General features: G+C 36.1%; 1 protein-coding gene across 1 annotated transcript in view; it reads right to left on the reverse strand.

The window, feature by feature from the left end:
- IL1RAPL2 (interleukin 1 receptor accessory protein like 2) overlaps positions 1-26,737 on the reverse strand; it is a gene marked incomplete at its 3' end in the record, with an annotated part of 1,526,880 nt that overhangs the window by 351,592 nt on the left and 1,148,551 nt on the right. Inside the window, exon 8 of the mRNA XM_084870467.1 lies at positions 18,122-18,196. Within this exon, the coding sequence (XP_084726593.1) occupies positions 18,122-18,196 (75 nt within the window). The remainder of the gene's footprint in view (positions 1-18,121; positions 18,197-26,737) is intronic.

Raw genomic sequence — 26,737 nt, forward strand, 5'->3', positions numbered from 1 at the left:
TGTAAAATTTTCCGCACAAATGCATTCACAAATCAGGAAATAAAAGATGTTAAACACTTCATTCTAATTTTTTGGTTTAGAAAATATGGTTATTAATAATTCAATGACTTCAAAGAGAGTAAGAAAAGCAATAGTTGAAATACAACATTGGTCTCCATGTTTCCAAAAAATACAGATAAAGGTTTATTACCTATAAGGAAACATGAGGAAAGTAATTGTCTTGTGGGAATCAAAGAGACTGCTCAGTTGGAATAGTACTAACAAGAGTCTGGAGCTACTTCTTACCATACAAAGAGAGTCAACCAAAAAGACAAAAAATAAAGTTTAGCACCAGATAGTTTCACTGGTGAACTATACCAAACATTTAATGAAGAACTAATATCAATCCTGAAGAGGCCAGCATTACCCTAATATCATAGCCAGATACAGGTACTACAAGAAAATAAAATTACAGGTCAACATCCCTGATGCACATAGATGTAAAAGCCCTAAAAAAATATGAGCAAACAAAATTCAGAAATATATTTAAAAAGTCATACAACATGATCAAATGAGATCTATTCCAGGCGTGCAAGAAAGGGTCAACATCCACAAATCAAAGTAATATACCACGTTAATAAAATAAAGGATAAAAATCATGTGATCACCTCAATAGATACAGAAAAATAATTTTACTAAATGGAATATATTTTCCTGTTAAAAATTCTCAACAAAGTGGGAATGGAGGAAATGTACCTCAACATAATGAAAGTTATACATAACAAACCCACAGCTAACATAATAATCAAAGGTGAAAATTTGAAAGCTTTTCCTTTAAGGTCAGCACCAAGAAAATAATGCCTATTATTTCTTTTTTTTTTTAATTCAACACAGTATTTATAAATACTAGTCATATAAATTAGTAAAAAATAAGTAAGAGACATCCATATAGGAAAGGAGGAAGCAAAATTGCCTCTATTTGAATATGGCATGTTATTATAGGTAGAAAACCCTAAGGACTCCATAAAATACTGTTAGAACTAATAAACAAGTTTAATAAAATTTAAGAATACAAACTGAATACCCAAGTATATGTTGTGTTTCTATGCACTAATAACAAAATATCAGAAAAAAATTTCATTTACAATAGCATCAAATACAATAAAATATTTATAAATGAATTTAACCTGTGAGGTAAAAGATCTATACACTGAAAACTATAAGACACTGATGAAAGAAATTGAAGAAGAAAAATAAATGTAAAGATATTTTATGCTTATGGATTGGAAGACTTAATATTGTTGAAATATTCATACTACAAATTTAGTGCAGTGACTACCTAAGGGCATTTTTCACAGAAATAAAATGATTATAAAATTTGTATGTAACCACAAAAGACTCCAAAGAATCAAAGCAACCTTGAGAAAGAACAAAGGAGGAGGCATCACACTTCCTTACTTTCAATTATGTTATAATTATTTACTATGGCATTGGCATAAAAACAGCAGAGAAATTAATAGAATAGCATAGAGAACCCATAAATAAAACCATTCATACATGGTTAATTACTTTACAATAAAGAAGCGAATAATATATTGTACAATTGGCAAATGATAGCCTCTTCAATAAGTGGGGCTGAGTAAATTCTAGACCCATAATACCAAAGAATAAAACTGGAACCCCATCTTACACTAGACACAAAAATCAACTCAAATTAGATTACAGACTAGAACATTTAATCTGATGCCATAATACTCCTAAAAGAAAACAGGGTCTTAGCGATGAGTTTTTTTTTTTTTTAAATTATTATTATTTGACACCAAAAACAAAAACAACACAAGCAAAAATAACCAAGTAGGAATATATCAGACTAAAAAGCTTCTGCACAGCAAAGAAAACCATCAACAAAATAAAAAGGCACCCTATGGAATGGGAGAAAATATTTACAAACCATTTTTCCAATAAGAGATTAATATAAAATATATAAGAAACTCATATGACTCAATAACAATAAAAATAATCCAATTAAAAAAAATGGGCAAAAGTCTTAATATACATTTTTCCAGAGAAAGCATACAAATGGATAACAGGATCATGAAAAAGTGTTCAACGTCACTAATCATTAAGGAAATGCAAAAATACTATGAAATATCACTTTACACCTGTTAGGATGGCTATTATAAAAAAGACAAGAGTGAATAAATGCTGGTGAGCGTGTGGAGAAAAGCAAATCTTTGTGCAATGTTGGTGGGAATGTAGACTGGTATAGATACTATAGAAAATAGTATGTAGGTTTGTCAATCTGTCCCATGTTTCTATGTCTCTGGAGAGGGAAGGGAAGGTGGGAAGTGTGGGGAGATTAACCAAATAATGTATATGTATATATGCATAACCCATGGACACAGATAATAGTGTGGTGAAGGCTTAGGGGGTACAGGGTGAAGGGGGTTAATGGGGAAAAGGGGTGACATTTGTAATAGTTTCAATAATCTTATCTAATAATAGGATAATATGCAAATTAACTGTCACTCTGTCACAAAGATGGTGGTGCCCATAGCCACAAGATGGTGACACCCAGTTCTCTCAGGCCCTCCAGAGTCCCCCAGTCCCAGGGGGGTGGCCGCTGTTTCATTGGACCAAATTTAATAATCCATGAAAAAAAAAACTGCCTGTGACAATTTTTCACCCCTAAGGCCATTTGGTTGCACTGAAATTAGGACAAAAAAACTTAAGTTTTGGGATTAAAATCTCTAAGTATATCACATATAATATTTTACACTTGATTCACTCAAATTTTTAATTTCTCTGTTAACTGTTACTGAAGAATCCAACTACTTGAGAAAGGACTTATAAGCATGCAGTATATAGTATATAACATACTGGAGTAGAATTAAAAAACAAAAATATATTATTTCATTCAGTTAAACATGGGATATTAACAGTGTCATACTCTTGGATGGATTTTAAGATGTTTGATATAAAAAAAATGTATCCTTTTACTCAATATTGTGCTAAACAGAAGATGCTAAGCTACCAATTTCAAAACTAAATTTTTTTCCTCTTAGTTCATCTGACTACTAAGGAAGCCAATTTCAGAAAAGCTAATTGTCTTCCCTCCAGTCCACATGTGTCAAACACACGGCCCGCGGGCCAAATCCAGCCCGCCAGGCCTTGCAATGTGGCCCGCACCGCGCTGTCATCACTGCACTCCGCTGTCAGTTTATGACATTGTCAGTTTATGACTGTTCAGTAAACCGTTCGGCCCGCGATTTAGGCTGGATTTTAGATTTTGGCCCCTTCTCCGATTGAGTTCGACACCCCTACCATTATCTTGGTCTGTAATCTTTATGTTCGCCAATGTAATGCTATTTGTCATGAAGGAGTGCACATGTGGATGGCTGAGTGGTTCAGGATAAATTCTTTAGGGCTAGAACAACTCAGAGTATAGGCTATATTAAGGTTAGGTCCATAGAGCATTTTTATATAGAGGACAGCACCAAATACTCTGTTGTAAAAAAATATATATATATACATATATATTTATATATATATAAAAAATTCTTGGCCTTAAGAGGTATGTTTAATACCTTGATTGTGGTGTTAGTTTCATGAGTGTATATAATATTCTAAACTCATCAAGTTGTATATATCAAATGTGACCAAATTTTTTTTAAAATATATTTTATTGATTTTTTACAGAGAGGACGGGAGAGAGATAGAGAGCTAGAAACATCTATGAGAGAGAAGCATTGACCAGCTGCCTCTTGCACACCCCCTACTGGGGATGTGCCCGCAACCAATGTACATGCCCTTGACCAGAATCGAACCTGGGACCTTTCAGTCCGCAGGCTTATGCTCTATCCACTGAGCCAAACCGGTTTTGGCTGTAAACATATTTTTAAAAAGAAAAACCCTTTCACATTTGAGGAAGCAGGACCCATCCAGACAGTGTGGCTTGGTAGTTGAGTGTCAACCCATGAAATAGAAGGTCAGTGTTCTATTCTCAGTTAGGACACGTGCCTGGGGTTTCAGATTCAATCCCCAGTGCAGGAGGCAGCTGATTGATGATTTCTCCATAACTGATGTTTCTATTTCTCTTTCCCTCTCTCTTCCTCTCTGAAATTAATGAAAAGATATTTTTAAAAAGAAGAATGACCAAAGAATATGTGCTGCAAAAATAAAATGAGTAAAAGTAAACGTCTCTCATACTGATGATCTCCTTGTGGACTTGGAGTTACAAATCTGACACAAAGGAAAACAATCTCAACATGACCAGTGATATTTTTTAGAATCCTAAGATTTAATTAAACAGAAACAGTAAATAAAAATAATATGAAAAATCTGATAAGTAAAAGTATCCCTATTATTTGGATACCTTATAAAGCTCAATTAGATCTTGATTTTTATTCACTTTCTATGTAATTGCGATTGTCCAATTTCAAAAGTGTATCTAGTTAGTGTGACTGAGGGAATTGTATTATCTATCATACCAACAGAGTAGTCTGCTAAATGTGCTCTCTATATGTTATTGGTTTTTCTTATAGTGCAATGCAGTCTACCTACAAGATAAAGTGTATTGGTTGTATGCTGTTGCGATAAGAAGTTATCATAAACTTAGTGCCACAAAATCACGAAAATGTGTTATATTTTAGATTCATTGAGATATAATTTTATATAAAATTTTGGTCACGCCGAAACCGGTTTGGCTCAGTGGTAGAGCGTCGGTCTGCGGACTGAAAGGTCCCAGGTTCGATTCCGGTCAAGGGCATGTACATAGGTTGCGGGCACATCCCCGGTAGGGGGTGTGCAAGAGGCAGCTGGTCGATGTTTCTCTTTCATTGACGTTTCTAGCTCTCTATCTCTCTCCCTTCCTTTCTGTAAAAAATCAATAAAATATATTAAAAAAAATTGGTCACATTTGATATATACAACTTGATGAGTTTAGAATATTATATACACTCATGAAACTAACACCACAATCAAGGTATTAAACATACCTCTTAAGGCCAAGAATTTCTTCTACTTTTTTTGCTTCTTATGGTAAGAATACAACATGAGATCTATCATCTTAATATATTTTAAATTTCACAATACTGTATTTTTAACAACAGGTACTATGTTTTATAGCAGATCTCTAGAAATTATTCATCTTGCATAACAGAAACTTTATACCTATTAACCAACAACCCCCCATTTTCTCTTTATTCTATTCCTTGGAAATCTCTATTATATTCTCTCTATTCTATTCTATTCTATTCTATTCTATTCTATTCTATTCTATTCTCTGCTCCTATGATTTTGTCTGTTTTTGATACAAAATATAAGTAAAATCATGCACTATTTGTAATTATATTTCACTTAGCATAATGTTTTCTAGGTTCACCCACATTGTTGAAAATGGCAAAATATTTAATTTTATGTATGTCCCTTGATCTGTTCATCTGTCAAAGGACATTTGTTTTTTCCCTATATCTTGGCTATTTTGAATAATACTGTAATGAATATAGGCATGAAGATTCCTCTTTGGGATCCTGATTTTTATTATTTTGCACACACACACACACACACACACACACACACACACACACATATATATGCGACCAAATGACTGGTCACTATGCCCTGCACTGACCACCAGGGGGCAAACACTCAATGCAGGAGCTTTCCCCTGGTGGTCAGTGTGCTCTCACAAACAACCTCCCATGGCTCCAATCAGCCCCAATCACCAGCCATGCCAAAGGACCCCACCTGTGCACAAATTTGTGCACTGGGCCTCTAGTGTGTGTATGTGTGTATGTGTGTGTGTGTGTGTGTGTGTGTATGTGTGTGTATATCCAAGGGTTCCAATTTCTCCATTTCTTTACCAACACTTGCATTAATCTTTTGAGAGTTTTTTTTTTAAATTTATGTTTGTTTGTTTTTTATAATATCCATTCTAACAGGTGTGTGGTGATACCTCATTGTGGTTTTGATCTGCACTTTCCTGATGATTAGTTGAGTACCTTTTCATATACCTAGTGGTCATTTGTGTGAGTCTTTTTTGGAGAAAGTTCTAGTCAAGTCTTTGGCTCATTTTTAAAATCAGGTGCTTTTTGTTTTGTCAGCTCTTTGTATTTGTTTTTGCTATGTAGTTGTAGGAGACTCATATATTTTGTATATTAACTTATTATCTTCAGATAAATCATTTGTAAATATTTTGTTCTATCCCATACATTGCAAATCTATTATCTTATAGTTCTGTAGGACACAAGTCATTCATGGGCCTCAGGGAGGCTAAAATCAAGGTTTTGGCAGGGTTGTATTCCTTTCTTGTCAAGGGAACAATCTGTTTCCTCACATTTTTCTTTTTTAAATGGCTGTCATGTCCCTTGGCTAGTGGACTCATTCCTCCATTTTAAAAGCCAGAAACAGTGGATCCAGTCTACCTTAATATTACATCATATCACTCTGACTTATTATGTCTCCTTCTTCCCTTTTTAAAGACTCTCGCAATTACATTGGGCCCACCTAGATGATATAATTCCAGAAGCAATTTAATTCTCCCTTGTTATGTAAAATAATAAAAAAAAAAGATTCACAGTTTAAGGGTTTAGGTTATGGCCATCTTTTGAGGATGCATTATTCTATCTACTACATGAAACAAAATTTCAATTTTACCAAAGACAGAATCCATTTAGTTTTCATACAAGTTTCCAAAATTCTGATCTAGCTTTTTGTAAGTTGTACTTAGTGAGATGTTGGTGGGTATAATGCACACACAAACACAAAAGCATGCATCACATGCACAGACACACAAACAAATATACAGTTTCCACAGCAGTTATTCCATGGTGAAATATGTATAAGAAATGATGAACTAATCAAACTCAACAGCTTTATTATATAAATTTGCATATAATTGATAGACCAATCTTATATAATAAAGATGTAATATGCAAATGGTCGTTATGCTGTGAAGCATAATGACCAACTGCATGATGACTAGATCACAGATCAGCATGAGGGTGGGTAGTGAGCTGTAAGTGGACAGCAAAGAGCTACAGGAAGGGCAGGACAGAAAGCTATGAGGGGGAGTGGAGGGAGCTAGAGGAGGGCTGGGCACCAGGCAGAGAGCTGCTGGAGGGCAGCAGTGAGCTATTGGTGAGCTACTGGTGCATGGATTTGTGTGCAGGGCTACAAGTGTTCACTATAAAATTTTAAAATGGGGAGAGCATATGAAGAAGCCTTTCATAGTTTAACTGATTTTAAAACTTGTGTATAACTGATTATAAAACAACTAGATGCCCCTACAGGAAGATTCCTGCAATAGGGCTTCCTGCTGAGGTCTCTGATGCCCTGCATGCTTCTCTCCCTTCTCCCTGCCTTACCTGCCTCCTGCCTTCTCTGCCGCCCCACTTGCTTGCTTCTCCACAGCTTTGCTCCCTTCTGCAGCGCTTGGCTTCTTATTATGCTGTCTCCAGTCTTTGTTCTGGCCTGGATATGCAAATTAACTGTCAGCATTGTTGGGTTAATTTGCATAGTTGTCCTGATTGGCTGGTGGGCATGGCTTGTGGGTGTAGCAAAGGTAAGGTCAATTTGCATGTTTCTCTTTTATTAGAGAGGATAGTGACCCAGTGCACAGAATTTGTACACCAGGGAGGTGTCCCTCAACCTGGCCTGGCACCCTCTCCAATCTGGGACCCCTTGGCCTAAACCTATAGTTGAATATCCCTCTCATAAACCAGGACCACTGATTTCTAACTGCTCACCTGCCTGCCTGCTTGATTGCCCCTAATCACTCTGTCTACTAACCTTCTCACCCCAATCCCCTCCTTGCTGGCCCAATTGCCCCCAATTGGCCCCCTGTCAGCCTGTTCACCACCAACTGTGCCCCCCAAAACCTCATTACCCCAACTGCCCCCACCAGCCTGTTAGCCCCAACTGCCCCCCTGCCAGCATGATCACCCCCAACTGCCCCCCTCCTGCCAGCCTGCTGGCCCCCAATTTTCCCCCCCTGCCAGCCTGGTCACCTCCAACTGGCTTCCCTTGCTGGCCTGTTCGCCCCCAACTAATCTCCCACCAGCATGATTGCCCCCAACTGCCTTCCCCTCCTGGCCTGATCACCCCTAACCACCTCTGCCTCGGCCACACCATCATGGCTTTGTCTGAAAGGTCTTCTGGAAAGTCTCTTGGTCTAATTAACACATTATCCTTTTATTAGTATAGATTATAAGTGCACCTTCCTGGACTAGTGGTAAACACTACCCTTTGGTTTTGACATCTAGTTCCAGTTGCTTTTAGAGACTGGTACTAAAAAGGCCAACTGGATAACTGTACAATTGGCCTATTTTCTGGCTATAAACTTCATATTCTTATAGATCTTACCCTATTTCAATATTTTTAATTGGCTACTAGATTGTTGCTCACTACCAGGGGAATTCAGAGGCATAGCACACAGACATTTGCTTGTGCTTATATCTCTTATGAAATTAAATATGATTTATGAATCTTTAAACACATTATCATAAGAAAGTTATTACTATTTTCTGTTAGCCAGAGGCTAGTAATGAGGCCCAGTTGTTTAAAGGCCCATTATCTTCTTTCTAGCCTATGCCCACAGTCATTGTTTATAATGTTTATAATCTTCATGTTGGCCAATGAACAACAAGCTCTTTTTCATAATTTCCTTAAGCTTTTTCCATGATTGGTTTATTCCTTTCTTTCAGTTCTCAGCCTGTCAACTCTTCATTAGGTGATTTTATTTTTTAAAAAAATATATTTTATTAATTTTTTACAGAGAGGAAGGGAGAGAGATAGAGAGCTAGAAACGTCGATGAGAGAGAAACATCAACCAGCTGCCTCTTGCACACCCCCTACTGGGGATGTGCCCGCAACCAATGTACATGCCCTTGACCGGAATCGAACCTGGGACCTTTCAGTCCGCAGACCGAAGCTCTACCACTGAGCCAAACCGGTTTTGGCTTCATTAGGTCATTTTATAATCATTTTTTATGTAGTAGTCTCCCCCAGTGAATTCTTAGCTTACTCTTTTCTTTTGTAGAACTTATTAGGAGCTTTGAAAATCTTACACACTTGTTTGCTTTTCTAACAATTGTCTCTTTGACCCAACTAATATGTATTCAACGTAACAAGTACTGGCAAGGATGTGGAGAAAAGAGAACCCTAGTGTACTGTTGGTGGGAATGCAGACTGGTGCAGTCACTATAGAAACAGTATGGAGGTGTCTCAAAAAATTAAAAATGGAACTACCGTTTGACCCAGTGATTTCCCTTCTGGGAATATATCTGAATAAACTTGAAATACTAATTCATAAATACATTCACTCCTATGCTCATTGAAGCCAATATCTGGAAACAGCCTAAGTGCCCATCAGTAGATGAGTGGAAAAAACATCTGTGATACATTTACACAATGGAATACTACATGACTATAAAAAAAAGGAAACCCTTTTCTTTTGTGACAGCATGTATGAACCTGGAGATTATTATGCTAAGTGAAATAAGCCAGTCCAAGAAAGACAAATATTATGTGATATCAGTTATATGTGGAATATAAAGAACAAAATAACTGATGAACACAGTAGAAACAGAGGCATGGATACATGGAACAGACTGACAGCTGTCAGAAGGGAGGGAGGATGGGGGGGTGAACTGGATAGAAAAAAGGTGAAAGGATTAGTCAAATAACATTTATGCGTAACCCATAGTGTGGTGATGGCCAGAAGGAAGGGGGAATATTGGGGACATCTGTAATAATGTCAACAATAAAAATAAAGTAAAATAAAATGAAAGCTCAATGAGGGCTGGGACTTTGTCAGTCTTATTTATTGCTATATTTCCAATGCCTAGAACTGGGCCTGGCACATATCAAATATTCAATAAATATATGATAATTGCATAATGAATTCCCACATTGCAGATTACAAATAAAAGTATGAGTTACTGAAGCAAAATTGCTAGCCTTATATAAACAAGCCTCTTTGTGACACAACTAGGACAATATCACTTGTCACCAAATGCCTTATAGAACATAATTTTTTAATTATAGCTTTATGGGTCTACTGTCATTTAGTCGGTAGTTACTAGTCAATACCTTCTTTCCATGTTTTTATAATGACTCTGTAAACACATAGTGCTTGGTCAATGAATAAATCTAGCAGTATTGGACACAGAGCAAAATGGGAAAGTTTACATTTTTTTGTCCTCTTATAAGTCATCAGTAAATAAATAAATAATTTCCCATTTTTTTGCCAGCTTCTTATAGATCTTCTATGGTTGACTCCACAACCATTATTTCCAATGTCTGAAGCCTAAGAGCATCTACTGAGGTTTTTTTTTTCCAGAGCTGGTAAACATTATTTTATAGTTGACTCCACAACTATTATTTCCAATTTCTAAAGCCTAAGAGCATCTACTGATATGTTTTTTTCAGAGCTGGCAAACATCAGCTACTTGAAGTAAATCTTATGATACATAAGTGGAAGTATAGAGGCAATGTGAAATTTAAACACAGGTTTTCATTAGTTTTTTGGTGAAAGAGAAAGGGCTTGATTATTAAAGCTAAGTGATATGAATAATGTAACCATACATCTGTGGTTTACTCTTTCATTAGTTTTGGGTACTATTTCAGAAATCTTGTACTAATTTTAGCAATATGATCTATAAAAAGACCCCTGATGTTGAAGGTAGTCCCAAGTGTAGAATGCAATCTGACTATGGGCCTAGTACTGTCAAGTTTACTATATAGAGTCTGAAAGAAGTAAAAAATACCCCTTTTCTGCACTCAGGGAGCTTCTTAGAAGAAAAAGTAAATATTTTAACATTTTTTAATTGTTAATAGTATTACAGGTGTCTCCCATTTTCTCCCTTTTTGCCCTTCTTCACCATACTCTTACCCCACTCCAGGCCTTCCCCTTTCTATTGTCTATGTCCATCACTTATGCATATATGCATAGTATATGTTCTTTGGTTAATCTCTTTCTGTCCCCTCCTTACCCACTAGTATCTGTTATTCTGTTCCATTCATCCATACTCTGGATCTATTTTGTTTCTCAGTTTATTTTGTTCATTAGATTCCATATTTAAATGAGATCATGTGATATTTGTCTTACTCTAACTGGTTTATTTCAGTTAGCATAATAGTCTCCAGGTCCATTCACGCTATCTCAAAGGGTAAGACAGCCTTCTTTTTTACAACTACATAATATTCCATTGTATAAATGTACCATATCCTTTTTATCCACTCATCTACTGATGAGCACCTGGACTGTTTTCAGATCTTAGCTATTGTAAATAACATTGCTATGAACATAGGGTTGCATGTATTCTTTCTGATTGGAGTTTCAGGATTCTTAGGATGTGTTCCCAGAAATGGGATTGCTGGGTCAAATGGCACTTCCATTTTTAATTTTTTGAGGAATCTACATACTGTTTTCAAAAGTAGCTATATCAGTCTGCATTCCCACCAACACAGACTGCAAGCTGCTTGAAGACAGAAAGTGTCTCTCTTGCTCACTATTACATCTCCAGCATTTAATGCATTGTCTGAAGCAAAGTAGGCTAATTTAAGAAGTGTTATTTATCATACCTCCATCAGCATCACCTTAACCTGAGTCATATTGATCATTTGTTCAAAATGCTGCAATTGTCTTCTTAAAAAGTAATATTTTATTGAGAGAGAGAGAGAGAGAGAGAGAGAGAGAGAGAGAGAGAGAGAGAGAGAGAGAAAGAAAGAGAGAAACACTGATGTGACAGTGCAACATTGATCAGCTGCCTCCTACATGCCCTCCACTAGGGATGAAGTCCAAAACACAGGCATGTACCCTTGACTGGGCTTTGAACCAACCACCTCATGATGCACGGGATGAAGCCCAAACTACTAGGCTCCTCATTTTAAAAAAATCTGTGTGAAGATCATATAGGAACTCTATAGAATTTCTTTTTAAATGTTATTTTACTTTATTTTAAAAAATTCTTTATTGTATAAAGTATTACATATAATATTACATATGTCTCCTTTCTCCTCATTGTCTTCTTCCCGGTGACCCTCAATTCCAAGCACATGCCTTTACCATCCCCCAGCCTCCAATGTCTGTGTCCATTGCATGCATACAAGTCCTTTGGTTGATCTCTTAACACACATCCCACCCTCTTCTGCCTTCCCTCTGAGCTTTGACCATCTGTTCAGTGTTTCTCTGTCTCTGGGTCTATTTTTGTTAATCAGTTTATGTTGTTCATTATATTCCACGAATGAGTGAGATCACATGATATTTATTTCTTCAACTGGCTTATTTCGCATAGCATAAGGCTCTGTGTGTCCATCCATAATGTTGCAAATGGTAAAAGTAATTTTTTTTTTACAGAAGCAAAGTATCTAATTGTATAGTGGTGCATATATACTTTCTTATTGATGTTTCAGGTTTCTTAGGATATATTCTTAGAAGTAGGATCATTAGGTCAAATGGCAGTTCCATTTTTAGTTTTTTGAAGAAATTCCATACTATTTTCCACAGTGGCTGCACTAGCCTGCATTCCCACCAGAAGTGCAAGAGGGTTCCTTTTTCTCTACATCCTCCCCAGCACTTGCCATTTATTGATTTGTAGATGATAGCCATTCTGACAGGTGTGAGATGGTACATTGTTGTTGTTTTGATTTGCATCTCTCAAAACAATTAGTAAATTTGAGCATGTTTTCATATGTCTCTTGGTCTTCTGTATGTCCACCTTCAAAACATGTTTATTTAAGTCCTTTGCCCATTTTTATTGGATTGTTTATCTTTTTTTGTAAGATGTATAAGTTCCATATAAATTTTGGAGATTAGGCTCTGATCTGATATAACGTTGGGGAATATGTTCTCCCATGCAGTGGGCTTTCTTGTTGTTTTGTTCATGTTTTCTTTTGCTATGAAGAAGCTTTTAATTTTGATGTAGTCCCAATTGTTTATTTTCTTCTTACTTTCCACTGCCTACGGAGCTGTATCAGTAAAGATATTGCTACAACATACGTCTGATATGTTGCTGCCTATGTAATATTCTAAAGTTTTTATGGTTTCCCATCTTACATTTATGTCCTTGATCCATTTTGAATTTATTTTGTATATGGTTTAAATTGGTGGTATAGTTTCATATTTTTGCATGAATATGGCTAATTTTCCATAAACCATTTATTGAAGAGACTGTCTTCCAAATATCAACAGTACAAGGATTAAAATTTCTTTTGAGAGCCAAATTTTTTAAACTTAAACTATATAGGTTGGTACATTGTTATTAACTTAATTAGTGTACTCCTAAGCTGGCCTTTGCTAAAATCATCCTCAATCTGATTGAGGTATGTGGCTTGTGAGCCACGGTTTACTGACCACTGGTCTGTAGAATATATCTATTCTTATGCCAGTACCAGGCACTTTTGAGGACAGTGGCTTTTTAATATAGTTTGATATTTGGTGTTGTGATCCCTCCAAATGTGTTCTTCTTTCTTAAGTTTCCTGCAGCTATTCAGGATCTTTTTTATTCCATATGATTTTTTGGAGAATTTGTTCTAGATTTGTGAACTATGCTATTTTAATTCTAATGGGGATTGCATTGGATGTATAGATGGATCTGGGTAGTATGGACATTTTAATGATGCTGATTCCACCAATCCATGATCACAGCATATTTTCTATTTGTTTATATATTCCTCTAATACTTTTTTTTTAGCATCCTGAAATTTTCTGAATATAGTTTATAGGTCCTTTGTCTCCTTGATTAAGTTTATTCTTAAGTATCTTAATTTTATTGTCTCTTGTTATGGAATTCACTTTGAGGTCTATTTTTGTCAAATAGAAGTATTGCTACCTCAGCTTTTTCATTTCCATTTGCCTGAAAAATATTTTTCATCCCTTCACTTTTAGTCTCTGTAAGTCCCTTGTTCTGAGGTGGGTCTCTTGTAGACAGCATATATATGGATCTTCTTTTCATATTTATTCAGTCACTCGATGTCTTTTGATTCGAACATTTAATCCATTTAAGTTTAATGTTATTATTGATAGGTACTTGTTTGTAGCCATGTATATTCTTTATGCCTGTGTTCATTCTTTAGTCCCTTTAGCATTTTTTTTTTCATTGCTGGCTTGGGAGTGATAAATTCCCTTAACCTTTTTTTTTTCTGTGAAGCTCCTGATTTCCCATTCAATTTTGAATGATAGTCTTGCTGGGTAGAGTATTCTTGGATTTAGTCCATTGCTTTGTGTCACTTTGTATACTTCATTCCATTTCTTTCTGGCCTGATGTGTTTCTGTTGAGAAATAATTTTATAATCTAATTTGAGATACTTTGTAGGTAACATTCTGTCTTTCTCTTGCAGCCCTTATGATTATCTTTTTGCTGTTAATGTTTGCCATTGTAATTATGACATGCATTGGTGTGGGTCTTTTGGGTTTATCTTGTTTGGGACTCCCTGGGCTGGTGTGACATTTTCATCCCCAGTCAGGGAAGTTTTCTGTCATCATTTCTTCAGATAGGTTTTCTAATCATTGCTTCTTTTGTTGTCATTATGGCACCCCTATTATACATGTTTCTTCATTTCATGTTAAAAACAATTTTAGGCTCTGCTCCAGCTTTCTAATTTTTTTTTCTCCAATTGCCATTCATTTTGTGTGTTTTGTTATGCCATATCTTCTAACTCACTTATTGATACTCCACTTCTTCTAGTCGACTGTTGAAACCTTCCATTGTGTTATTTATTGTGGCTATATTATTATTTTTTATTTTTTCCTGATTCTTACATAAGTTTTCTAACATAAATTGTTGATTTTTCTCTTCCATCTGATTTATGGACTGTAAACTCAAACCCTTACTCTGAATTCTTTTTCTGACATATCTCATGCTTTAATTTCATTTAGTCCCTTTTCTGGTGATTCTATCGTACCTTTGTTTCTGTCTCCTAATTTTTGCTGTCTCTTTCTGGCCCTGGGCACTGTGATTGGGTTTTGAGAGGTTGAAGATCCTATAAGTCAACATTTCAGGAGATTGTTAGCCCAGAGGATGATTCTGCCTGAATCTCATGCCTTCATTTTCTCTTCTCTGATTTGTATCCCCTTCTCCCATGGATCTGGTCCTAAGTTGTCTCCTTCAGCTATTCAGGCTGGTAGGAGAATGAGCACAGTTTCTTTAGTGTGCAACTACCTGTGAGGACTCAGAGCCCTTTGGTATGGCTTTGATTCCTGTGTCTGTGTAGTCTCCCTCATCATGTTGAATTTTGTCAACACTGTGATCTCTGCAGGACTTCTTTGTCTAATATTATATCTATTATAAACAAATGCAAGCTGGATTATTATTAAGAAGAAATGGGTTAAAATGGCATTTTGAGTATTTGTTACTAAATAGAACATTATGTTTTATATTTTATTCTGAGGGTTTCTTATTATAGTAAAAGGTTCTAAATCATTGGAATTGAGGACAAGAATAGTTTATTTTTATCTGTGATCACAGTGCTTTCTAAACTTATGGTAAGAACACAACAGGTTTTATTTATTTATTAATAATATGAAAGATAGATATTGCTGCTGAGAATAGTAGGTCATGTCTGGGATTTTATAAATGAAATTTGTATAAAAATACTAAGAGAAATTTATTCTGCTACCTTTCCTTATGGTAGGTGCTATGTGGTGTGGAAAAAAACTTGGGTTCTAAACCTAGTTCTAATACTTATGAGCTCTATGATGCTTTAGATGAATCATTAAACTTTAATGAGATTCATTTTCTTCTGCTCCAAAAAACAGCTTTCACCATCTACCTAAGAATGGCTTTTAGAATTAGAAATCACAAATGTAAAGTACCTAGCATAGTGTTTGGCAAATGATAGGTCTTGAATAAATGGTGAGAATTATTTTTATGTTGCATATACTGTGTGTTTCTACTACTAAGAGTAGGTTCTAATGAGTATAATATTTTGTGTGTTTTTTCCCCCCCAAAGGTGTTTTGTGGATTTTTCTATTTACTGGATGGTGTGATTTCAGGTTGAATGTTATTTTCATCAACTTAGTTTCCTAAAACATTTCCCTTATGACCCTTTACTTACCTTAATGGACTAGATAAAAAGCACTAATTAGAGATCCTGAAATAATTTACCTCCTCCTTCATTCTTCCCCATGCTTCCCCAAGTCATTTTTAGAATTATTAAAATATTTTTAATGAAAATCATTTCACATGGAATATTTTTAAAACTACATGTATTGTAAAATGACTTTCCTAAAACTTTTTTTTTTAACAATAACAACAAAAAGAAAATAAATTTTCTTCCAACTGCTAAAAAAAATTAGTCATGGTGGAGTAAATCTTATTTATTAATTTAAAAAGTAAATATACTTTCAGAAAGAGAAAATAAATAAATAAAAGATAACAGGACAAAATTAGATTTTTGTGTGTTCTGAACATTGCATTTGTTTTTTTATTTTATACATTACCACTGCAAGTTGCAGCTGAATTTGCTTGCACTGTGAGAACAATACTTTTCAGATTATGTTTTTAAGAACTTCTTTATCATCTCAAAATATACAGTTATTTGGTTAAGATTAATCTTCTTTCAGCATTACACTGTGAACAACCAGTCATCACTACTTTAGCTAAAAGTATGTAAATTTCTAGAATCTTGTAGATGCCTGATAGAATACACTATAGTATGGAGAGTAAAAATGTTTATTTTCCTCTACAAACAACAAAATATCTGTACCAATGCCAACTTCATACACTAACAAGTATTTATTTCCACTGGAAATTTTTATTTGTTGTATTCACTTTAGAAATATGTAGAACAGAGATTTAAATGTAACTCTCAAATAAACACATAAACAATTCTTTCAGAGCCTGTTTGCTTTATTTTAATGTATACTTTTATTATTAATAGTATTATATATGTCAACTATTTACCCTCACCCTTTTACCCCTCTCCTCCAAACCCCAACCCATCACCTAGGTCTTCTGCACCCTACTGCTCATGTCCATGGTCTATGCATATAGGTATATAAGTTCTTTGGTTTATCTCTTCTCATCCCCTCACCCCCACATCAAGTTTTGTCAGTCTGTTCCATGCTTCCATAATTCAGATCTTATTTTGTTCGTCAATTCATTTTGTTCATTAGATTAAAAAAATAAGTGAGATCGTGTGGTATTTGTTTTTCTCAGTTTGGCTTATTTCACTTAGTATAATATTTTCCAGGTCCATCCATGCTGTCCCAAAGGGTAAGAGATTGTATACTTGAAACCTACATAAATTATTAACTAATATCACCCCAATGAATTAAATTATTTTAAAGTTGAGTAAAAAATGAGTGAAATACTGGCATCTATTCATTGTACCTGGCTATATAATTGGTAGGTATTACTATAGTCAGATATTTCCATAAATCATATATCCAAAGTAACTCTAATGCATTTCCAGCATATTTAGTCAGTTCTCTTGTTCATAATGGAAGACATTATTTGAATTGAAGAATAAATTGTCTCTCAATTGGTGAAAGCTTACAAAGGTTAGAGTTAAGGCCATGGTTTAAAAGAGATACTGGCAGGACTCTGAGTTTTAAGCTTAAAGTTCTTTAAATACAAGGATTAGTAGTAGGGGACACACAATAAAGGGCCCAATAACTTGTATCCTTATTGAGACCATAAAAAGACAGCAACACCCATCAAACAACTTTTTTCCTTTTCTCAATACCATATGATTCATAAATATTCAGGATTTCACCCTAAACAAATTTTAAATAGCCATATATTCTGCCATTGGCAGTAATATTATCAAAATATTATAAAGGCTTATTTGAGGGCTTCTAATTATTGAAAAGTGATTATTCCTCAAAGGTAATGCTTTCTAATTTGAAAAAATGCTTAAAACCATTAAAAGTTTTATCAATCACTAATGGAAAACACCCGTGAATCTATCAATCACAGAGTTAACCAGTGTAACCAATTAGTATCATCATTTCTTGATGCAATACAAACTGACTTCCTTAAACTGCTTTGCACTGAACTCCAGGGTTACAAATGAGTAGACATAAATTGATTTGCATATAATAACAGTGGCAATAAAACGTTTTTGTTCATGCAATATTCCCCATATGTTAACATAGAGCAAGTTTAGGATCTATTATTCCCAGAAGGGGTCTTACCCAGCTGTACATCAATAATACTTGGCTGATTCTCCATAGGGAACAATGGCTTGGGAGGCTTGTCTGTGAGTAAAGCTAAAAGAGAAAATAATTGAAGGTAAAATTTTTGAGATAAATTATAGAATAGAAAATATTATATCATTTATGATATTCAATGTTTGTAGACTTGACGGTGTGTAAACATTTATTAGACAGTATTCCTACTTGAGTTGTTACTCTATTCATACAATATCCATTTCCCAGCATATTTAGAGCACCATTGATCACTGTAAATAGGTCATTTCATCAGCTACTCTTTCCAACATGATCAAACAGACTATTTTGAGTAGTTTTATAAGCTTGTGAATTTAACAAAATTGTAGATTTTAAAAGTATTATTAGAGGAGAACCAAGATGGCAGCATAGATAAATGCTGTTACTTGCTGCTTCCCACAACCACATCAAAATTACAACTAAAATACAGAAAAACCATCATCCAGAGCCACCTGGAATCTGGCTAAATGGAAGTTCTACAACTAGAGAAATATATAAGAAAGCACATTAAGACTGGTAGGTTGCGGGGAGGTGTGGAATAGGCTTGACTGGTACCTACGTCTACTGCTTTTTTAATTGGGAGGAATATTGTCTCTGCAGAGGCCCACTGTGAGGAAAAAGGGGCCCCAGCCCAGGCTCCCAGAACAGGGAAGAAAAATTGCTGTAAGTATTCAGGCTATAAAAACCAGTGGGGATTGGGGATCAGTGACATGGAGGCACCTGTTCTTCTTAAAGGGCTTGTGCATGAACTTTCTTGGACTCACTAACTCTGAGCTTCAGCAGTGTCTGATGGCACCTCTGGGGGACCCAGACATATACCAGGAGGAAGTGAATTGTTTGGCATCAGGACAAGAACTCGAGGGGGAGAGGGCTTTCTAACAGACAAAGGTGCTCACAGTGGTTACTGTTTCTATGCTGAGACCTACCCTGTCCCAGGGCTGAGGAAACCATACCTAAATCCATATCAACCTGAAGCACACTGTTTGTTCTGCTCTGTTGATTTTCTGAGACCATGCCCCATCCAATTTGCAGCCTCACCCAAGATGTTTGCAGCCGTTTTTCCATATGAATGGCCTGTTCTGGCTCAGGAATCAGACTTTGATAAAATCTCTCAAACAAGCAGAAGCTGGGTCAGTGTGCCCTAAACTTATCATGAAAAGGCCCAAGACCCAGCAATAGCACCAGCCTACCTTGCTTCACAGCTAGGCCTTGCCTGGGCCCTCCCAAATCTGATACAAATAGGAGGAATCTGCAGATCTCTCTGTAACTCCTGCCTGGTAACCCCAAGTGGTGGCTGACTTTGTACCTCCCTGGATATCTAAGAGCCAGTGCACCCAGTGGTTATCATCAGATCATATAAGATTACAACTCTACGCATCCATAAGTGACATACTACAGGGGAAGACTCAGTGAGCACCGAGGCCCCACTGAAGCAAGTCCTGCATCATGGGGTGTCTCCTACATAGCAGCCTTCCCACTGTAGTCTCAGCTGGTCCTCACAGAAAATTTGCCTGGAAGTCAATTCCTTCCAGCTATGCCAGCAGCAATCAAGGCTCAACTACAAGAAGACTGTGCTCACAGCCCACAAAGAGGTACTCCTAGAGTGCCCCACTCAGTTGCCTGGGGAGTCTAAGCCACTGGGCCCTATAGAACACCTACTACACAAGGCTACTTTACCAAGTCAAGGAAACATAGAAGGTCTACCCAATACAAAGAAATAAACACAGGAAAGCAGCCAGAATACGGAGACAAAGAAACATGTCACAAATGAAAGAAATGGAAGAAAGTAAACTACTGAATATAGAGTTCAAAACCACAGTTATAAGGTTACTCAAGAATCTTCTTGAGACTTCCAAGGGACTTAGATTTTTAAAGAATTTAGTGAGAATGCAAAAAAAAAAAAAAAAAAAAAGGAAAAGGACAGTCAGAAATTAAGCATACACTGACTGAAGTAAATAATACTATACAGGGATTCAATAGTAGAATAGAGTATTCCTATAATAAAATCAATGATTTGAAATATGAGGAAATAAAATAACACCCAATCATGAGAGCACAATGAAAATAGAATCCAAAAATATAAAGATAGTGTAAGAAGCCTTTGGGACAACTTCAAGCATACCAACATCAGAATTATTGGGGTGCCAGGAGAAGAGAGAAAGCAAGATACTGAAAACCTATTTGAAGAAATAATGACAGAAATCTTCCTCTACCTGCTGAAAGAAATAGATTTACAAGTCTAGGAAGCACAGATAATATCAAACAAGAGGAACCCAAAGAGGATTACACCAAGACACATCATAATTAAAATGCCAAGGGATAAAGACAAAAAGAGAATCTTAAAAACAGCAAGAAAAAGTACTTAGTTATCTGCAAGGGAGGGCCCATAAAACTGTCAGCTGACTTCTCAGCAGAAACTTTGCAACTCAGAAGGAAGTGCCAAGAAATATTCAAAGTAACGAGTATCAAGGACCTATAATCAGGATTACTCTACCAAGCAAAACTATGATTTATAATTGAAGGTCAGATAAAAAGCTTCACAGAGAAGAAAAAGCTAAAGGAGTTCATCACTACCAAACCAGTATTACATGAATTGTTGAAGGGTATTCTTTAAGAGAAAAAGCGAAAGATAAATATGAACAATAAAAAGGAATAAATGCATATCTATCAATAATTGAATCTAAAATCAAAATAAACATATAAGAAATCTAATGAACAAAATAAACTGGTAAATAAAATAGAATCAGAGACATGGAAATTGAACAGACTGACAATTCTCAGAGGAAGGGAGAGTGGGGGAGTGGAAAGAGATTAAACAAAGATTTTATATGCATGTATGCATTACCTATAGACACAGAAAAGAGGGTGTCAAAGGCATGGGGTGGGGCAGGAACTGGGTGAAGAGGAGCAATGAGGGGGGAAAAGAGGGAGATCTTTAATATGCTCAACAATAAAGATAAAATAAATAAAAAAAATATAAATCAATAAATGAATAAAAGAATTATCAGATAAACATACCTTTGTGGTGCTACACATTCTTAATGAAATATAATCTAATGACCTGGTGGATGGAATCTTCTATGCCTCTGAATCATCCAACAATCCCTACTCTAATCACCAAAAGTAATATAAAAATAATTATTACCTTCATTAGAATCAGTAATCAAAAACACTGATTGAATATATTTGTCCACCAAATCCTGTAGTAAGTGCTAAGGGAAAAGGAAGTAGATATGCAATCTAGAACTATTAATACAGAATTAACACATCAAAATAATTAGATAATGAAAAAAAGAATACAATCTAATAAAAATTGTAGCATTTGCACTATAAGACTACTGTGGTAAAGGAATGGGGGAAGAGAGATCAATAATGGGAAAACTTTTATGAAGGAAACTAGTGGCCCAGTGCATAAAATTCGTGCACATTAAAAGGGGATTAATTAGAGGAAACATTTTAATATTGCTGTTTGTCCTTTCTCTATAATAGAAATGTCAGAGATGAAAGAAAATTAGTAAATGTATATAAAAGTCTTCCTCCTGTCAAAGTCTGGGGTGCACCACAGGACCCAGAGTCAAGTCACTGCCCATCTACATATGCCTCTAAATTGCATGATACCCAGAACCAGTTTCCCCCTCCCTCCATTGGGCTAGATGCAGACCTGGATGGTCCCACCCTTATCAAGCCCTGCCAGGAAGGGGCGCAGCCTCAGGTCCCCACCATGTGGCCTGAGATCCCCTGTCAAGCCCCGCTCTTTGGGGTGTTTGACCTCAGGTCCCCCAGCCTGGCACCAGAGCAGGGGGCATGGCCTGAGGTCCCCTGGCCTGGTGCCAGGGTGGGAAGCACAGCCTGAGGTCCCCTGTCAAGCCCCAAGGGGGCAGGAGGGAGGGTGCACAACCTCAGGTCCCTGCGGATTTCTCATTAAGGCTCTTTATGAGAACTCGGCCTCTGCTGTGGGTGCAGCCACCTTGTGTTATGGAAACCCCACCTTCACTGTGGGTGCAACCATCTTTGTGGTGGAGTGATAGTAAATTTGCATAACCCCTCTTTATTATATGGGATGGTCTCCACATAGACCTTAAAGAGCAGAGAAGTCTTTCAAATGCATAATAAGGAAGAAGAAATAGAAGAAAGATTATTAACACAAATTGAGAAACAGAGTTAGAACTCATCAAGCACAGTGTAACTAGACAAGGATCTGATTATAAGAATTTGGGTGGAGTGAAGAGCAAGTTGTTCATCATGTGGAATAACTTTAACTGAAACTAGATAGATAAAATGGAGCTCAATTCTGGAGTATCCAGAGAAACATGCAGAGGAATTTGAACATGATGTAGTAAACTAGAAGGCATTGTAGATTCTTGAAACAGAAACAACAAAAGACTCAAAGGAAGTGCTATATAAAGATGATTGGCTTGATACACAAAATGTGCTGGAGAAGAACAAAACCAGCCAAGAAGATACAGTAACAATGCTGTCATAGGGGCATTAGGAGTCAGAGTGGTGGAGTAAGGAAAAAAAAAAAAAAAAAAGGCAACTATGAGATACACCTGGAAGAAAGAAATGAAAAGAGTTGGCACACAGATAAAAATGCTTTATATCAATCTCTTATTTATATCCTGAATCATTTTCAATGTTCCCAAAGTTATATAATGCTTTAGTTATCCAACTTATTATTCTATTTATTAAAGGGAAATGTTTTATACTTGTTTGCAATTCACAGGAGACAGAATGGAGCTGGGTATTTAAGCGAATCATCAAACTATCATTAATGGACTGGTTTAAGAATTTCCTGCTGACATGAGTGAAGTTCATATCATATTTTCAAGGAAATTTCGAAGAAATTGAAAAGTTGATCACATGACAGGTAAGGTTAGGAAAATATACAAATTGGATGAGATTGCCCAAATAGTTGTTGATAACAAATTTACCAGAAATTGATTTAAGGAAGAATTTAACATTAGCTTTATCTTCCTGATATTCAAATATCTTAAAATGAAAAAGTTTTAGTGAATTACTCTAATTTTTCCAACAAATTTTTTATTGATGGCCTACAATACATCTCTTTTTTTATGGAATCAAATAATATATTTTTCTAAGCTGATTTTGGCATACTATAGATGAAATATAATATCTACAACTTCATCTTCTAAATATTTGAGGTACTCTTAATAATCTGATACTTAAATGTTATTTAAACTATAAGAAATATATTTTAAAATAAATTTAAATATTTGAATTTAAAATCCAGTAATAACAAATGTTCAATTTTGTTGTTGCTTGTTTTTATTTATAATAATGAAATATTGGAAACAACCAAAATACCTATCAGTAGGCCACTGGTTAAAAATATTCTGATACTTTAATATAATTATAAAAATTAACTAAATCTATATATCTGTAAATAAAAGATCTCTAAGATAAACTGATCAATGAAAAAACAAGGTTCTAAATAGTATGCACATTATACAATCCTTTGAATAAAATACATAAAATATACATATACTAGAGGCCCAGTGCATAAAATTCGTGCATTGGGGTGAGGGGGGGTGTCCCACAGCCCAGCCTGCAGCCTCTCCAATCTGGAACCCCTCTAGGGATGTCCAACTACCTGTTTAGGCCCGAGGACAGTTGAACATCCCTCTCACAATCAAGGACTGCTGGCTCCCAACTGCTTGCCTGCCTGCCTTCCTGATTGCCCCTAACCACTTCTGCCTGCCAGCCTGATCACCCCCTAACCACTCCAATGCCAGTCCCTGATTGATGTCTAACTGCTCCCCTGCCAGCCTGTTTGCCCCCAACTTCCCTCCTTTGCCGGCCTGGTCACCCCTAACTGCTCTTCCCTGCAGGGTTGATCACCCACAACTGCCCTCCCTTGCAAGCCTGGTCCCTCCTAACTGCCCTCCCCTGCTGGCCATCTTATGGTGGCCATCTTGTGTCCACATAGGGACAGGATATTTGACCACGTGGGGGCAGTCGTATTGTGTGTTGGAGTGATGGTCAATCTGCATATTACTCTTTTATTAGATAGGATAGAGGCCTGGTACATGGGTGGGGGCCAGCTTGTTTGCCCTGAAGGGTGTCCCAGATTAGGGTGGGGGTTCTCTTGGGGGATGGGGCTGCCTGGATGAGGGGCCTGTGGTAGTTTGCAGGCCAGCCATGCCACCTGGCAACCTAAACAGAGGCTCTGGTATCTGAAATTTATTTATCTTCTACAATTTAAACTTTGTAGCCTGGAGCAGAGCCAAGCCTCCTGCTTACACTGTGGCTGCTGCCATTTCTGTTTGGATTTGTTTACCTTCTAGAGTTGAAACTTTGTAGCCTTGAGTGGTGGCCTAGGCCATCAAGGGCAGGCAGAAAGCTTGGCTTCATCCCTTGCTTGGGAAACCCAAGCCTCCCTCCTGGTCTCTGTGGCTGTAACCATCTTGGTTGAGTTTATTTGCATAAGTGGTCTGATTGTCTGGTGGGCGTGGCTGTGGGAGTGGCTGGTGGGTGTAGTAGAGTGGTGGTTAATTTGCATATTACTCTTTTATTAGGTAGGATGTGATATGTTTGTATACACATATAAAGTTTTTGTGTAAGTATGGAATTTCTGAAGGAATACATATGAAACTGGTATCTGAGGAGAGAAACTGGGTGGCTGAGAAATGGTGGATTATGGGGAAGGATGATATTGGCAGTCAGAGAAATATTAATTTTTCATTATATACTTTTTATACATTAATTAGAACAACTTACATAAACTATGCTTTCAAAACATTACTAAAATTAAATTTAGATTTAACCCAGCCACCTACATTTTATTTATAAAAATCATTTTGGTTTATTTGTAGAATTGTCAATTTGACTTACACATTCAGGTAATAGACACTTAGCTTGACATAAACTGTTCTTAGACTTATTTTCAAATATTCCTTGCCTCCAAATGAATTACAGTAATAAAAATGTGATAGGATGGAATCAATTGTAAGTAATATATTTCATACTCAGTGATCAATGTTTTGTCCTACTTTAATCGGAATATGAATTTGGAGTCATTGTTTTCTCCTACCCTTAGGTTACATTCTGCCATGGACTATGATTATATTTACCCTGATTTTATTATTGTTAAATGTTAATTACTGAAGTGACATTATTAATGTTCATGATAATTTTAAGTGCCTTACGTTTGTAGGTAGATCATAATTTTCAAAGTGCTTTTAGAAACATAAGTTCAAGTAATCTACACACTTACTTTGGGATGTAATGAAGAAAGTTATAATTATGCCCAGTCTAAATGAAGCTTACATTGTCTCATTTGGAGCCCCCTGTAACGAAAAGCATACATTAGCAGAATGGATAGTTAAAATATATATAAATTGGAGGCAGGAGACTGATAAAAATGCTCAGCACTGAACCAATGGTTTTTAGCCTCTTTGACTACACAATAATTAACTTAGCTAAGGTTCCTAGGCCAGAGAAGCCATTTTGTGGCAAATAGCCAGCTGAAACATGAAAACATGATTCCCTATAGGACATTTCAGTATGTCCTATAGGGAATGTATTTTGTTTTTTTTCTAAATCCATGAATGAAAGAGGATGAACTTGCACTTACCCTAACACATCCCAGTGAGATGTATGGAGTAGAGCCTCATTAAATTCCAATATCAAGTCTAGGCCTAAGAAATGTCAAGTACAGAATGTTTATGATGATAAAGCAGCAAATGCAGCAATTCATCTGGATTCTGACCACCAGCCTAGAGACAAATCTATCATCACCCAGTATAATTATAATATTTTCAGATTAGATAGAGCACATGCTATCATGGTCAGACAAGCTTATTTCTTTTGTTTCTTTTAAAATATCATCTGAATTTCACAGTTACTGTTTGGAAAATAAAGAGGGGATCATCAATATGAGGCCTCTTGAACAACAGAGTGGAGACTGACAACTGTATAAGAAAACTTATCCTAAACCTTTAGAAGGACAAACTGGGGTTTGAGCTAGCCTTTTAATTTGCTTCTTAAGCTTAATGCTTTGATTGAAAGAATGGGAGTAACGGATGAAGTTTAGTCCTAACACTTTAGTTCACAATTCCTCCCCTGAATTTCCCTCTATGTTTAGCCATTTATGTTTAATCATTCTTAAATATAATTTCCCTACAGAATATAATATGAGACTAGTCATTTTTTTCATCCTTATTGTTTAAAGTATTACACATGTTCCTTTTGTTGCCCATTGACCCCTTTTAGCCTGCCACTACCCTCGCCCCATGCCTTCACTCCCTATTCTCTGTGTGGATGGGTTATGCATTATATGCATCCAAGTTCTTTGGTTGATCTCTTCCCACCCAACCACCCTCCCACCCTTGTCTTCAACAGTAGTCTTAATGTGCTAGTGAAGCTATTACTGAAACTACTTGCTTCTTCCTAAAATTAGGTTTTATATGTTTGACACTAATTATCCTGAGTAGACTATCCAAATAAGTTCTTTCGTTTCTATGTTCAACAAAGGTTGGGTCTACTGGTACATTCTGATCAATTGGTTTGATTGAAATTACCAGTAAATTTCCATGAAACAATATAATGAATCAATATAATCAG

Source organism: Pipistrellus hanaki, assembly GCF_964339955.1.
Source record: "Pipistrellus hanaki genome assembly, chromosome: X".
NCBI classification, from domain to species: Eukaryota; Metazoa; Chordata; class Mammalia; order Chiroptera; family Vespertilionidae; genus Pipistrellus; species Pipistrellus hanaki.